Consider the following 15,345-nt stretch of genomic DNA (forward strand, 5'->3'; position numbering starts at 1 on the left):
ATTAAAGCCTTATAAACGAGGCAAATAGCCCACATGCGGGGCTGACTTACCCCAGATGATCACTTCATGGCATTTCTTCTCTTTTACCCAACTTCGTCTTGCGTTTAACCTAAGCTATCTGATTGGTGCATCTAAAATTGTCATGTTAGTTCCCTTATTGACATGATGTCCGACGAATATCCTAACAAGCGCCGACGCGGACGCGGCAAAGAGCGTGTGCGAGTAACACGTGCTTGTGACGCATGCAAGCGGTAGATTCGCTCCTTTATCTATCACTGGTTTTAATATACTGACATGGTGCGCAGGAAGAAGCTGCGCTGTTCTGGAACCCTTCCCTGTTCACTGTGCCTTCAGTCAGGGGCAAATTGTGAATATAATGCAGACTACACGAGGGGCAAAAAGACCGAAATTCCCCTCCTGGAGCACCACGGAATTTCTAGCTTACAGTCGCCACTAATAACTGCTAAGTCGACTACCAACACTGAGTCTGAGAAATTGGACAGTAAACAGCAGTCGTCAGAGCGATCAATCATCTCCACAAAAGAAATATCTCTACCCACAGCTGCTTCTCCATTGCTTGCTCATGCTAGAGTTGCAGATCAGAATCATGCACGGTACAGCCTGGGTCATGATACCCGACAGCCTAATCCCCATCTCGCCGCTCTACAGGGAGAAGAAGGCGACGAAGCAATCTCGTCGCGTAACTCTCCAGAGCCAAATCAAACAGACTTAGAGGGGCATTATGTTGGACCATCTTCTGGGGTATCGTTTTTACTCCGAGTCCAGAAGCGCATCCACGAGAATGTGGCCGTTTTCTCGAATGGGCCCATATTCAACTTTGGCGATGCACCTTTGCCAAAACACGATTCGCATTTCTTAGTACTTCCACCAAAAAATGAAGCTAAGATGCTTGTGAATCGGTACTTTGACTTTGCATTTCCAACCCACCGTTTCCTTCATCAAGCTACGATCGAAACATGGCTCGATACATTCTACTCGGATGTGCATGGATCAGATGATTCACTTAGCCAGGCAGTCAAGGCTCTGTTGTTGATGGTCATGGTTCAAGGAAAGCAATACCTTTCTAACCAGGGCCCAGCTGTTGGTCAGTCTGTCAAGAGGTATCTAAGCTATCCCACAGTAGTATTTGCGCAACTGGCTAACATACTCACAAAGCAATGTGTACTTCGCCGCATCTGAAAACCATTTATTGAAAGAAACTGGGTCAGTAAGGCTTGCAAGCATTCAAGCCCGCCTAGCACAATGTTTCTATCTATTATCCGAGTCACGAGTGAACCACTGTTGGAGTCTCTTCGGTACTACTGGACGCCTTGCCCTTGCGATTGGTCTTCATAGACGATGGCGACGTGAAGCTATATCCGATCATATTGAAAGTGAATGTAGGAAGCGGGTCTTCTGGTGTGCATACAGCTTGGACATTTACCTCAGTGCGGCACTGGGTCGCCCAAAGATCTTTCACGATGAAGATATTGACCAAGTGAGCTTTGGAATGTTACTACCGCAACATATATCGGCTCACATGTTCTTAGGATCTACCAGCATGCGCAAGTGATCTCCAGATTACAACAAGTGCCATTCTGCCAGCCTTTTCTCCTGGGCAAAGCGTAATGCTAGCGCCTGTATTTCACGCAAAGTGAGAAACCTCAACTATTTTCTTTCTATCCACTAACCAATCTCCAGACTCGTGAGAATAATCAGTGGAGTTTTGAAAGAGCTATATGGTCTCAAGAAAAAGAACCTCGAGGCCCAAGCAGTCATCGCACAAAAGTATGGTTCGAGCCTCGCAGAATGGCGAATTGGCATTGGCCCGTTTCTCGAAACTTCCAACATCGAACTTCTTCAGCCAACATACCAGAGACAGTACAACGTCCTCAATCTAGCATTTGCTCATGCAGAGATTCTACTCTACAGACCATTCTTGCTGCGAAACCTAGCATCACTAGGAAGGCGTTCTGGTCACACACATTCACAGTTGCAGCAGGATATACAAACAAACGTGGAGAAATGTCTGCAGGCTGCTTCCAAAATAGCAGGCTTGTTCAAGGAGCTTTGCAGGTCAAAGCGGATGTATCGGTCTTTTTGGGTAAAGGCATAGCCCTGTTCGGTTGGAATCAGTCACTGATTCGTTTTAGTTTACGCATTACTACGTCTTCTGTGCCATTGTGGTTCTATACGTCTATGTGATTCAGCATCGTTCCACTCCAGCACAGTATCTGAGTCAATACCTGCAGATGGGTGAAGAGGCACAAAAGGACCTGGCCCAATGTGGCACTCTGGCGTCATTTCCACAGCGATACGTCGTGGTGCTTGAAGAGCTACGCAAGGAGGCATTGCGATTGACAAGCTCTTCATCTACTTTTACTGCCGTTGGTGGAATTGGGCATGCATGTGGAGACCCTGCACAGACTGATCATTTCGAGTCTGGCAGCGTGTCTGCCGCACAGGCCACTGACAGCATGAGGAACTATGAGCACCTAGCATCTCCAGAGTGGATTCCAAATTTTGTCCAGGACCATAGCCCAGCATCATATCTTGCGGATATGACAGGATGGAGCGAGTTTGACTCACTCGTTTTGACCGGCTTAGGTGAATTGGGTCATTTCTTCCCGGATGATACTGGTCAATACCAGTGACCTCTAGAGATAATGATAGATACTTACCTCAGCTCCGGGTCAGATTATGTTTAGTCTTCTCTCAGTAAGTCGACTCTGACCACAATTTCTTCAGATAGTTCCATTTTGATTTGTGGCCGTAGTCGATAGTGTTGAGTATGGATATCCCAATATTTCAGCTTACAATAAGTCAGTCGCGCTCGCGATAACATGTTCAAAAATTGGAAAAATTCCAGCTGGTTGGTTTTAACGGAGAAAAAGAGAGTCAGAAAATGATTAGCTGTCCAAGAGAACATGGCACAACATATGTCGCTGATAATATTCGCCCTCTGTAGGAACCTCTCTATACAGAAGCTGATGTGACGACTCGTGTGAGAGGCTGTCTGATGCCTGATGGATGCCTGCGGTGCCAGGCATCCAGCTTGTAAGTTAGTTATTTAGTTAGATCTCTCGTTCCCCAGCGTCCTCTTCTTCTTTACTCATGCTTAGTTGCTTCGTCGAATGCCACTACGTTAGTTGACTACCTGTCTCTTCGTACCTGGGTGTAACAGCTGACATATAACTCTACATAGAGAGCTTTTTCGAGCTTTATGGATGGATAGTGCCTCGATAAACCACAGGCAATGACCTTCCGTGGTGTTAGCTTAATGGTTGACACTCGAGGGGAAATTCCCCCTTGGGGTTCCTATCCCAAAGGAGAAATCCCCTATGGGGGCACTACCCTGGGCTAGCACTGTCCCTTTGGGTGGCTTATCCCTGAGAAATAGTTGCCCTCTATTTACATCTTCCTTACGCAGTTGACAAGCCCCTGTCCTGTTATACAGCCCACTACAATTCTGAATTCTGCTGTACATGGAAGCGAGAACGAGGATCTGGTGGATTGGGAATTCTGGTTTACCCGGGCGCTCTGTCTAGAAAGCTCCGCCCAATTTCCAGGCGGCAGAAGCAAGAAAGACAGTGTCTAAGAGGCAACCAGGTCTCTATGACATAATAATGATAACATAATATTTCTGTTATTATATGGTGGAAAATGGTGTCCCGCCGAGTGGCTGCTTCTTCCTAGTAGATCATCAATCCACTGGTTGTCTATATTGGAGCCCCACGATCTTTAGGGGAGGCTATTCTTATGCTTAATTAATGTAAACTAATAGGCAGTGTTCTGAGAGGTACTGTAAAGGTTGAAGGTTGGTGTATATTTCACCTCAATTCTCGATCTCGAGCCGCAACTGCTGCATTCAAAGCTCTCTGTAGAGACGCGAACGTTGCTTCCCGAGCCTCCTCGCTTTTTGTCCTCTTATGCAGTGGCTGGGAACTTGGATTGAGGGAAGGTTCCGTTCTTTGATTATCAGAAGAATCCTGTGGGTAGGATATTTTGCTGGCGGAAGATGTGCGCGATAATCGCGTAGACAGCGACACAGAGTCCTTGGACTTTTTGTTGGGTTTTGAGTCAGTGCTCGACAAGGAAGAAATTTCTGGAGGGGCACCAGTCGATCCAAGACCTACTATTTCCTGCTGTTGGATACCACACTCAGTTAAGGCATCCAGACAATCTTCCTCAGAGAGGCCGTGGAATAAGTTTGCAAGGTATTCTCCAAGAGCACCCCTGTCATTCAGCTCTTGTTGTGTGAGAATAAGTTGGCGTACCGCACTCTTAGCTCGTCCCAATGCCCTTGGGCGAAAGCGGGTGTTGATGACTTGTACACGAGTATATAGGCTTATATCTGCATTCTCATCTCGATGTTTCATAGACTTGGGTTTGGGAGATAGTGCATGTGATATATGAGTAGTTTTCGGCGCTGATGAGAGTGATGGTGATGGCCGCCTCGCATTACTATCTTGGATGTCAATTTCGTTGATTTCTTCAATTCGGTGAAATGTCCTTCCGCATTTCTTGCTATTGAGGATTAGGCTACTTCACCATTCGGATATTCATAGAGGGGCGTACCATTCCACGGGGACGTCTGGAGGGCTCCTACTCTCAGACTTGCACCATGGACATTGCGATGTTACATGACGCTGTCTAAATATCATACTCATATCGAGGACCTGACCGGGCTATATGGATTAGCTATAGGTAGTTCAATTCCAGTAATAAATGCATACCTTCACCAGTTTCAGCCATGGCTTATTGAGATCCAGAACCCTTTTGCTATGATGGTCTTGTAAGAGCCATTCACTTCTTTCAATCTTTTGAGAGCCTACGCCAGTGAAGAGAGACTTCAGTATATTAACGAAAACCTGAAGAGAATGGTCAGCATGCGAGTATCAGCAAAGGCCACCAAGAAATTTCAACCTCTGTAGATGGAACGAACCGCAAGGAGAAAACGTGTTTATTCCCCAAAGCATCGTTCAGGACAACTAAATCTCTGAATGAGATCTGCTCGGCTAATTGCCCCTGAGCCAGCGGGGATTTCAAAACTGAAGATCGTGGCAAAATTGACAATATTTGTTTTGCACATGCTGCTGCCGTGACTGCTGCAAATGGCTGCCACGTCTTATTCTTGTGAGAATCAGCATAGTCGCAGATCCCCCGAATGACAAGAGATGGAAGGCTATTCATCAAGCCTGCTGCCTCCATCTCGAAGCATAACACACCACCAAGTTCGGCACTTAGCTTATCCCTGGTATGTGCATCCTTGATGACCTGGTTTCCAGAGGCTATCGTGCCGTAATGAGCCTCAATACCCTCATCAGTACCACGAAGACTCCGATCAATAATCATATCCTGGCGGCATTCATTGCATGTTGGTCCATTCACATGATCATAGTTAGGGAGAAAAAGAACATCACGTCCAGCCTTGGCACGATCAAACATTGGGAAGTGAGATGGCGATGGAAGATATTGATGGATTAAGGCTTTTCCCATCATTTTATCTGACCTCATTTTGCTAACTGCCTTGAGTAGCGCTTCTGGAGGTGCATTGAGATATCCAGTTCGTTTCCATTTCCCTCCGGCAGTAGCCTTTCCAAGGTCGTGTTGAACGACACCTCCATATTCACCATTTGGTTGACTGATAACCACATCCCCAAGTCGAATATCTGTCTCTTCAGTTGGAACCCCACCTCCAATACCAACTAAGAGCCCGAATTTTAACGGAAAATTGGAGCTAATCTGAGCTGCAGCTGTTGCAGCAGCTGTTGTTCCAATCTGACCTGCTGGCAAACACGTCAAGACAATATTATGGTGCCCTATGCGCCCTATGGTATAATCGTTCGAAGTTTCGTCCTCACTCTCGTATTCCTCATCCAGCATCATCCGAGCGGCGGTGAATTCAATCGGCAGAGCAGTAATCCATCCTATATGGAAATCATCGGGCTGGGGTCGGTTTCGTTTCATCTCTTAGCGACGTAGTATTCTCGGTCTCGCGGTGATAGGCTGACGTTGAGCCTGGACAGTGAGAAACGGTTAGCCCTTCACTCATCCTCTTCATACTCCCACTCATCTATCCTTCATTTTCTGTTTCACAATTCGCCAAACTCACTTTTTTGCAAAGATATCTGTACTCGGTGACTTGTCAGATCAGCGTTCTGAGACTGGAAAGGAGGGCTTTGTAAGGTGGGGGTTTCCTGTGTGAGTGAGGCTACCTGCTGCAGCCACATACTGGTAGCCGCACAGCCACAAAAGGTGTGAAGGTATTTCGAAAGTGAGCCAATGGGATCCCTCTTCACTGGAGGTGAGGACGAAACCACTGAATCCACCTCCGCAGCGCAACACTATTGGCTGGCCCCTACATGTCTAAAGCCGAGTTAGGCCTAGGATGACCGTTATAGGAGGGCCTTCGACTCGAAGAACTAGGTCTCATAACGTACCTCCTCTTGCCTGCCCTTTGTTCTCTGGTCGGGTCTCACAGGTCTAGTTTCGTCTCAAGAGGAAATTTTCAAGAATAGAACCTTCTTCAGTTGCACGCTAAGCATGTTTACAGAATAGAAGGGCGCGTATGGAACCATATAGCCGCTAAAGGGACAATCCCTGTTTAGTGGACCCTTTTAGTATCAGCAGTAGTACTGCGAAAAATCCCTTTGAATTGAGAAGTATAAATTAGGCAAAAATGGAGTAGAGGAATGCAAATAAACGAGATGCCTTATTAAGCTTCATGGGACATACTTGGTTCTAAAACGATGTGCTTACTGTTAAGTTGAATGGATAGGACATATATAAATAGTTAAGTATAGTTTCGATTTAGATCTACTACTCTACAACTGTGGTAATAGTTAGTAGGAATTACTATCTGTAGCAAAAACATGGCTGTCCCTCGACCGGCTATCTAATGACGCATCCCACTTCCCTATCAAGTGAACCATGCATAGTCCAAGACCAATAACAGTGGCTTATACTTATCGCTCCAGAGCAGTATGAGTACTGTATATGGTTTGGGAAGCAGTCAAAGTTTGGAGGGGTCTGTTTATGAATAAATTCAGACCGCACTTGTTAGCATTCAACCTGAGAGGGAAGCTGTTACGACTATGCATATGCAGCTCTCCTATGTTCATGCAGTCCTCCGATTACTCTGCGTACTTAGCTCCTTCCTATCTGAGATGCCTTAATTATCAGCGTCATAATATCTCTATCTCGCTCGCTTCGTCGAAATCGAAGATATTCTGAAAGAATGAGGGCAGTGGGTTCTAAAGTTACCGCTAAGCAATCAACCACAAGGCATGTTTTTAAGGACTGAAGCGGAAGTAACGAAAGGTGTTTGACTTATAGTGGCAACACTGTGTTTATTCTCATCTAAATGTCCTGGCTGATAACCTCAAGTCTTTTTGTCCCATCATACCCAGTCGCCGAGCGAACGTGACTCGGGATCATATGCATCTCCGACGAAGGTATATTAGCGTGGGTAAGCCATAGCTTAATTTGATCATGCATAAAATATACTGTACTTTCCATCTTATACAGGAATAAATAAAATAGAATGGCTATCTCTTTATCCACCCGGAATCTTTCGTTCCATCGCTGTCGGGCCGAAGACCTCGGGAAGTCACATTCCGGCTCCTGCTCCACGTCCGGCGAATGCGAATACATTGGTTTCGAATCTTGGGGAATACGTTGGTTATCCTAAAGGAAATATTATCTACCTGTTCCAAGACTAGCATCCACATCTCTCTCAACATCAATTCCTCTGGAGCTACACATCTCAAATATACCCCGCAATCCCCGCCATTCCCCCAGACACCATGGGCAAACGCATCGTGGTCACCGGTGGCTCCGGTAAAGCTGGGCAGCACATTATCAGATATCTCCTCGATCAAGGCCATGACATCCTCAACCTTGACCTGATCCCTCTGCCAGCGGATCTGGAGGGCAGAGTGCACACGCTAAAGGTCGAACTGACCAACAGCGGCCAAGTATACAGCGCCCTAGGCTCTCATTTCCACCTGTCAGAGCCATTCCGCGAGCCACTCGGACTCATTCCAGACGCAGTCATTCACCTGGCGGGATATTCACGCAACATGATCGCCCCGGACGAAGAGACTTTCCGCTGCAACACCCTGGCAACGTATAACATAATCGAGGCGGCATCCCGCCTCAACATCAAGAAGATTATCATCGCCAGCTCAGTCACTGTCTACGGCGTTTCCTACGCGGAGGGTGACGTGGATTACCCTTCTTTTCCAGTGGAGGAAACAGTCGACGCCAACCCCATGGATACATACGCCATCTCCAAGGTGTGTGGGGAGCGCGTTGCCCGCGGCTTTTCCCGTCGGTACGGGAGTGACATCTACGTTCTGCGAATCGGGCGTATTGTCGCGCCGGAGGAGTACAAGGAGGCCATGTTCCGCTCTTATGTTGAGACGCCTGAGAAGTGGGCGGCGCATGGCTGGGCTTACATTGATGCACGCGATCTTGGTCAGATGTGTGACCTTGCAGTGCAGAAGAATGGCCTTGGGTTCCAGATCTTCAATGCTATCAATGACGAAATTACGAATTACGAGCGGACGGCGGATTTCCTTGCTCGGATTTGCCCCGGTATTCCAATTACGCGAGAGTTGGGGGCCAGAGAGGCACCTATCAGTAACCGGAAGATCAAGGAGGTTCTTGGGTTCAAGGAAGAGCATCATTGGATGAAGTACTATGAATAAGAGAATAAGAGAGTGAGATTTATTTCACAATTGGAGTACGGACTACACCGACTCTATAGAATAGAGAGTTGATATGTCTCGGCTCAGATATACAGTGGTGTTTCATAAGTATTTGACCTCCGATACTTCGCCCCGAGACCCACTTCTTAATACTGCCTGGCAGAAACCTTAGGAATTCAATTCAATTTAATAGCTAGTATGCCAGCCTTCATATTTAATAACATCAGCTACCCTATGTGGCATAGTCTCGGAGAGATGCTCAAAGACCTCAATGTCTAGCGTTTCCCATGCTTCTTGCGCAGCATTAAGTAGTAATTCTAGCGTATCTCCGTTATTTGGTAGGTGCAATAGCTCAGGATGACGCTTCAATATCTCGGCTTTTAGCAGCGCCCATAGGTTCTCAATAGGATTTAAATCAGGTGAATAGGGTGGCCATTCCATAATTTCGCATTCAATATCATTAAGGGCGTCTTGTACAATATAGGCAGTGTGAACGGGCGCGTTATCTTGCTGAAAAATAGCATTTTGATCAATACTAGTAAGCAACGTAGGTAGGACACGCCGATAAAGCTCTTCAATTGTACGCGAAGACACGCCTCCACGACGAGACTGCGGATCTCCGAATAGTGGAATTAGGCCAGAACGACGCGGTAAACCACAAAAAGCAGCCCAAAACATCTGCTTAAGTTGCTTCCCACGCGTCGGAGCCATTTGTATTTGATGTCCTTCTTCGTGATGCTGAAAAAGCTGGTCTTTCGGACGTGTAAAGGTCCATTCTTGACGCTGGCCGATACCACGTTCAACCGTACATTCATCAGACCAATAGACACGGGCCCAATCCGTAGCGGTAAAATGCTGATATCTTCGGGCCCAATTTAGGCGTTTTTCGGCATGTAAAGGCGTAAGTGCGGGCCGCTCCATTTTCCGCCATTTTCGAAGGCCCATTTCGTGGGTAAGGCGCCAAATTGAAGTGCGTTTAACCTTATAATCGACCTCCGTAAGTAGGTCTTCGACCAAAATTGACGGTTTTTGCTGAATAGTATCGTATATGTGATCACGATCTTCGTCGGTAAGGTTTGTAGGGCGGCCGGTACGTGTTAAAGACTCCTGCTTTATACGCTTCGATTCTTGGGTTAAGGTATATTGAATAGTTGAGCGTGGAATGTCTGGAAATCGCCGTTTTTTGATAGTGGTTGCACCCCAGCCATTAGTGGCATGTAATTCGCAAATTTTAGCCCTCGTAAGGCAGTCGAGCTCTGGGCCCCTTTTCCTACGTATAGGAGGCATAATTAGGTGAGAAAATTGCAAGGGAATTGCGAGAATTGTATTAAAACGCGTTGCTATATAGCGTGTATACTAGCGTGTTGAGGAACGCGAGATATCATGGTCTAAAATAGTAGGCGGTCTATGCTGGCGGTCAGGGGCCCGAAGTATCGGAGGTCAAATACTTATGAAACATCACTGTAACCGCGAGAAATATGAGTCAGCGTGTGACATTACATGACCCCAATAGGGCAAGTGATAGTCTCATTCGGGTTACTGCTAGTTTCTCTTTCCAACTCCGTACGAGACGCCTAAGCCTTGGCATGGGCGATCGAGCCGCTAAGGGCAGATAAATGATGTACCCTCCTTGCAATCCTTGCACTCTTTGAGGCTGGAAGACCCCGGCCTGGCCTTGGCACACAAAGACACCGTCAAGACGCCGTCAAGACCCCGATATTCCCCTTTAGCGGGGCTCTACCCCTCGGAGTTATTGGAAATATCTCCTGACCCACCCGACAGAAGTTTAGATCTGTGAGACGTTGCGAGATTGACAATCACATTATGGACTCGGGGGGAAATGCATGGGGACGCGACTGGGAAGTGACTGGGAAGCGAATCCTTCCAACGTCGATTCGCTTTTGGATCTCACCGATGATTTCATGCGGGATGGGCTCCTTTTTTTAGCTCTGTAACCTCTAATATTACCCTGTTTTCCTACCCCGGGCTATCACCCGGCCCCCGCATGGGATTATACGGGGTGCGCCTTTCTCCAGCTCCGCCTCTTTGTTTGCCTATTTCTTTCTCTTTCTCTCTAAGCCTATCCCCAGATTTCATATCTACCCGTCTCACCTGCTGCATCTCTTCTACGCTACCCACCGCCATGTCCCATTTCCTGATACTAGGTCAACGCTATGACTGACTTCTCCGCCCCTGGGAATGGTATCAGCGGTGGCTACCAGGGAGCTTCCCTGGGCATGAAAATCACGATCGCTACTCTCGCTGGAATCACCTGGTATAATGCCTTCGAACTGATGATTCTGCTTTTTGTGACCTTCGCCGAGTACAGAGGCCTCTACTTTTGGAGTTTACTGATCTCGTCATCTGTTGGTCTCCTGCCCTACTCGCTCGGCTTTCTGCTCAAGTTTTTCAACCTTACCGACGTACGATGGCTTCCGGTAACATTGCTCACGGTCGGATGGTGGTGCATGGTTACTGGCCAGTCCGTTGTTTTGTATTCACGCCTACATCTGGTCCTCTCAAACCACCGGGTCCTACGTCGCGTATTGATCATGATTGTTGTTAATGCAGTTATTCTTCATCTCCCTACAACTGTCCTTACCTACGGAACGAACCTCGCCGTCGATGCCTCTCTGGAATTATGGAAGAAAGGCTACAACATAATGGAAAAGCTCCAAATGACAGGGTTCTGTCTGCAAGAGTTCATTATTTCGGGCCTATACATCTGGGAGACAGTGCGCATGCTGCGCCTGGATCCAGATCGCGCCAAGCGCAAGATCCAATACCAACTGCTGATCATCAACTTCATCATCATCATCCTAGACCTCGGCCTACTCGTCGCCGAGTACAAGAATTACTACATTATGGAAACGATGCTCAAAGGTGCCGTCTACAGCATAAAGCTGAAACTCGAATTCGCTGTCCTCGGAAAACTCATCCACCTCGTACATAACCACGTATGGAAACCCGAATCTTTCTCCGCACCACGCGACCTCCCCGATTTTGTCGATGCAACCCGTGTCACTTCAGATGTTACCCACGCTCCTCCCACAGTCAACCAGCGCATACCATCAGGAATGGACGCGGATGACATCTCCATCGCCATGTTCGAACATTTGCCACCCACTCATCTGCGGAGAAACTCTGACTCCAATTCGTGGAGCAGCGAGGGTCGCGCATACCATGTGGATCATGCGCCGATTGATTTCACCAACCCTTTTGGGTACCCAAGGCATGCGAGTCGGTCTCGGAAAATGATTGAGAAACCACGTTGAGCATCTTGTGACTACGATACCCTTCTACCTTTTACGAATCACGATTTATGAGATATGATCACTCCTGATATCCCATTTCCTTGTTTGTGAACATATCATACTCGCTTTGAGGCTCTTTCAACTGGGCCGAGGTACGATGACCTCCACATGCCAGACCGCGCGCCACCCGACTTATTGTCGAGGATTTTTGGTTATACTTTGCGGTTCGCGCCGCACTATACCCCTTTTTATATGATCTGCAGATTTCTCCTGGCGGCAATCCTTGAACTTGCAATGTAAATGAACCATTGCTCTTTGTATATAGACCCATTTCCAATATTTATTTCTTCAAAGAACCTTTTGTAACTGGATATTATCCCAAGGGCTAGCCTTTGTCTGTACCGGAGACGCGGATGCTCTCTATTGCATTAAAGTATACGAACTCACTCCTTGCTTTATCAAGACGGTAGAGATATCAGTCTCTGCAGAAAAGTGTACATCTTCGGCGCTTGGGGGTCGTATGCCAACCCGTAAACCAACCAATCCCCCAACAGTCGCCTTAAGCCCGATTTCGCTCTTCGTGACCTCATCTCTTTCATTATCCCGGTCCCTTTTTGCTTGCGATGGCCTGCTGTCGCGGAGCTTTTGCTACCTCTAACATACCTGTGATAGAGCAAGTTGCTTCAAGCTAGTAAAACAATGACCATGTCAAGCCCTTACTTACAGCATAGTTTATGTAAGGTTGGTTATGATACATTTTCTTTCCTTCGGACCAGCTTGAACCCACCAACAATATTCTCCCGCAATCAGCGTCCCGTTCTTGTCCTCAAACTATTTAGCAGGCATCCATTTCACCGCAATAGGATCATGCTTTTTACTTCGGATTCTCCTGTCCTTAGACCACAGCTGAAATGAGAGATCAGCAGGCCCAACCACCACCTTCACATCAAATGTAGTTCTCCAGAAAGCTGGCTTCATACTGTACCAGTGCCGATTTTTCAATTTCTTATCCACACTTTCGGTTGCAATGTCAAGGCTGCAGACCAGATGAACGCCGCTTTGACTAATACTACTGGGAAGCTTTTCTGGCGTGAGAGTTGACATGACGATCTGCACCTTCCAAGGCCCAGTTTCTCGGCCGGGGTCCATTTTCAATTGGAATTCCTTTCTAATGCCCGTGTATGGAATGGAATTTCCCTGTAAATAAAAAGGAGTTGGTCAGTCCCCAAGAACGACGACAAGAGTGAAAAAGTTTGAGCCCGACCTGAATGACCAGCCAGTCAACTTGGTCAACAGCGAAGGTCTTCTTATCTCGTGGATCAAGCCGGACTGGTTCTCCAACATGGGTCTCTGGGTCGTATATCTTGTCACATATAATGCCGTAGCTCACGGGTGAGCATCTCGATCCAAAAGTGACAACTCCACGCTTGATTTGCTGTATCCGATCTATGGCCAAGCCGTGTACAACCACAAGCTGTCTTTGCAGAAGTTAGATAGAAGTTCTCGGAAGCCCGATAGGCATACCTGTATACTCTACGTACGGCTCATCTGCAAGTAGAATCTGCATGCCCTCTGCATTACGATGCACAGGTGCACTGGGCTCACTGTATCTTTCTAAAAGATATTTTCGCACATACGGGGAGCTGCCGAATCCCCCCGACAGGATAAGATATGTCTATCTCGGAGAGGATTGTTAGTTATGTATCCCCGATAGAACTTATATTCACGTACTATTTGGTCACCGGGGTACTTAGCATGCATCTGGCGGATATGCCCATCCAAAAGATTGCAAATTTCTTCCGCCTTAACGTCAAAGCACTCTTTGACAAGGGCCCTTTAACAGTATCAATCACGAATTCATCTAAGAAAAGAAGCTTGAAAGATGACCGTCACTTACCATGCGATACGCATTTGTCCGTTGTATATCTCTGCTTCTGGGAAGCCTGAATTGGGCTCCAAGGAGGGAACATCCAGCGTCAGCCACGGTGTCAACGTGGCTTCGGTGCCAAATGCGCATTTCAATCTTTGAAAGCGGCCAGAGGTCATTTTCCATGCTGCTTCACTAGGCGAGAGACTTAAGCTTTCTTTGACTTTCTCTAGCCTCTCACAAATAAGTTGATGGATTCTTTTGTCGATGAAAACTGAGCCAATTGGTTGCCCTGAGATTCTGTCAGTAGATTTCTCGCACAACCATTGCTCTGTCAAGTATTACCTTCGACATGACCAAGTTGCTCGAGCCGCGTGGGCTCGCCTCGGGATGACATGAGCTTAAGGACATTGACGTCCTGTATTGATGATGAGAAAGACAGTCGCGGCAGTCAACATGAATGCAATACTCACTGTAGTTCCTCCGCCTGCATCACATACCAGGATAGTATCATCCACATTATAGTGCTCATTCCCAGCATATACCGCAGCCGCTTCAGCTTCAGTAAGACCTATAGAGGCACGATGATTCGAAGTCTTCGAATTGATTGCGCTCTCAAGAAGTCTCCGAGTTTCCTCGACCATTCGAACATCCTTCCAGGTTGTGGGAACACTGAAAAGGAACTCGACATTGCGCGAAGCAAAATGAGGAATTGTGTTGTTAAAATGAGAAAGTACATGCTGGTATATGCATTGAATATAGTCTTGAAACCAGCGCTGAGCTTCATGTCGAGTGGGGGCACCGGGGTACTCATCTTGATACTGAGGCGCGAGATGTAACTTGAAGAATTCTTTGAAGTTCGAGCCTTTGGCTTCTGGGTCGCATTGAAATCCCCAGTTTATAACTGAATTAGAGTCAGAGTCATACTCGATGCAGGTTGGCACTTTGTTCGCCAGTTCTCCCGGAAGCTTCCCTGGCCAGCGTTGGAGGGTTTTCGGAGGAAGCCATTCTGGCGCAGAGGAATACGCAACCCCTGGTTATATGTTAATGTATATGCTTAGCTTGGATTGAGCTTGCTTACCAGTATAGGTCATCCCGAAATCAATGCCCACCACAATATCCGGTGTCCATTCGTCCCAACTTTCCGCTGTTAGTGCCACAACTTCTTTTTCGTTCATCTTTCCGGCTGTCAGAGCGAAACTTGCGCTGTGTTGTAGGAGCTAACTTCTCTGGTATAAAAAGATGGCCCGAGTAACCGGGATTTCTCCGCTTTCATGTAAAATTACTGATTTGAAGACCCCCCTGACAGGGGTGCATAAGAAATGAGATCGCTCTCCCTTAGCTTGGATTCAGCGTTCAGCTCATGCAGCTAGCTGTTCAACTAATATCAAAAAGTGGATCATTCTTCTCTTAGTTGATTTTTTTGGTGCTCTGTTCCCCGGGTGCATTCATACTATCCTATTTCAGTTAACAATCCAGCCACGAGTCATGTCATCCTTAAGTACATTTG

General features: G+C 47.1%; 5 protein-coding genes across 5 annotated transcripts; 3 read left to right on the forward strand and 2 right to left on the reverse strand.

Annotated features, from left to right (window-relative positions):
* Window positions 1-165: 165 nt before the first annotated feature.
* N7446_002629 (Zn(II)2Cys6 transcription factor) lies at window positions 166-2,654 on the forward strand (the record flags this gene model as incomplete). Its single annotated transcript, XM_058511378.1, has 7 exons — window positions 166-251; window positions 306-1,121; window positions 1,177-1,224; window positions 1,405-1,498; window positions 1,551-1,654; window positions 1,702-2,104; window positions 2,154-2,654. 7 exons carry the CDS (start codon window positions 166-168, stop codon window positions 2,652-2,654), a joined length of 2,052 nt encoding a protein of 683 aa, XP_058376914.1.
* Window positions 2,655-4,884: 2,230 nt separating this feature from the next.
* Window positions 4,885-5,970, reverse strand: N7446_002630 (5'-methylthioadenosine/S-adenosylhomocysteine nucleosidase family protein; the record flags this gene model as incomplete). Its single annotated transcript, XM_058511379.1, has 1 exon — window positions 4,885-5,970. The coding sequence occupies one exon, from the start codon at window positions 5,968-5,970 to the stop codon at window positions 4,885-4,887; it is 1,086 nt and encodes a 361-aa protein (XP_058376915.1).
* Window positions 5,971-7,808: 1,838 nt separating this feature from the next.
* N7446_002631 (NAD-dependent epimerase/dehydratase family protein) lies at window positions 7,809-8,714 on the forward strand (the record flags this gene model as incomplete). Its single annotated transcript, XM_058511380.1, has 1 exon — window positions 7,809-8,714. One exon carries the CDS (start codon window positions 7,809-7,811, stop codon window positions 8,712-8,714), a length of 906 nt encoding a protein of 301 aa, XP_058376916.1.
* A 2,174-nt stretch (window positions 8,715-10,888) lies between these two features.
* Window positions 10,889-11,989, forward strand: N7446_002632 (uncharacterized protein; the record flags this gene model as incomplete). The annotated part of the gene is made up of 1 exon (XM_058511381.1): window positions 10,889-11,989. The coding sequence occupies one exon, from the start codon at window positions 10,889-10,891 to the stop codon at window positions 11,987-11,989; it is 1,101 nt and encodes a 366-aa protein (XP_058376917.1).
* An 810-nt stretch (window positions 11,990-12,799) lies between these two features.
* N7446_002633 (Hsp70 family protein) lies at window positions 12,800-15,013 on the reverse strand (the record flags this gene model as incomplete). The annotated part of the gene is made up of 8 exons (XM_058511382.1): window positions 12,800-13,165; window positions 13,233-13,446; window positions 13,510-13,643; window positions 13,700-13,802; window positions 13,866-14,127; window positions 14,181-14,253; window positions 14,309-14,868; window positions 14,917-15,013. 8 exons carry the CDS (start codon window positions 15,011-15,013, stop codon window positions 12,800-12,802), a joined length of 1,809 nt encoding a protein of 602 aa, XP_058376918.1.
* Window positions 15,014-15,345: the final 332 nt, after the last annotated feature.

The sequence above is a fragment of the Penicillium canescens genome, assembly GCF_028828765.1.
Source record: "Penicillium canescens strain IBT 15451 chromosome Unknown utg000002l_segment0_segment0, whole genome shotgun sequence".
Classification (NCBI taxonomy): domain Eukaryota; kingdom Fungi; phylum Ascomycota; class Eurotiomycetes; order Eurotiales; family Aspergillaceae; genus Penicillium; species Penicillium canescens.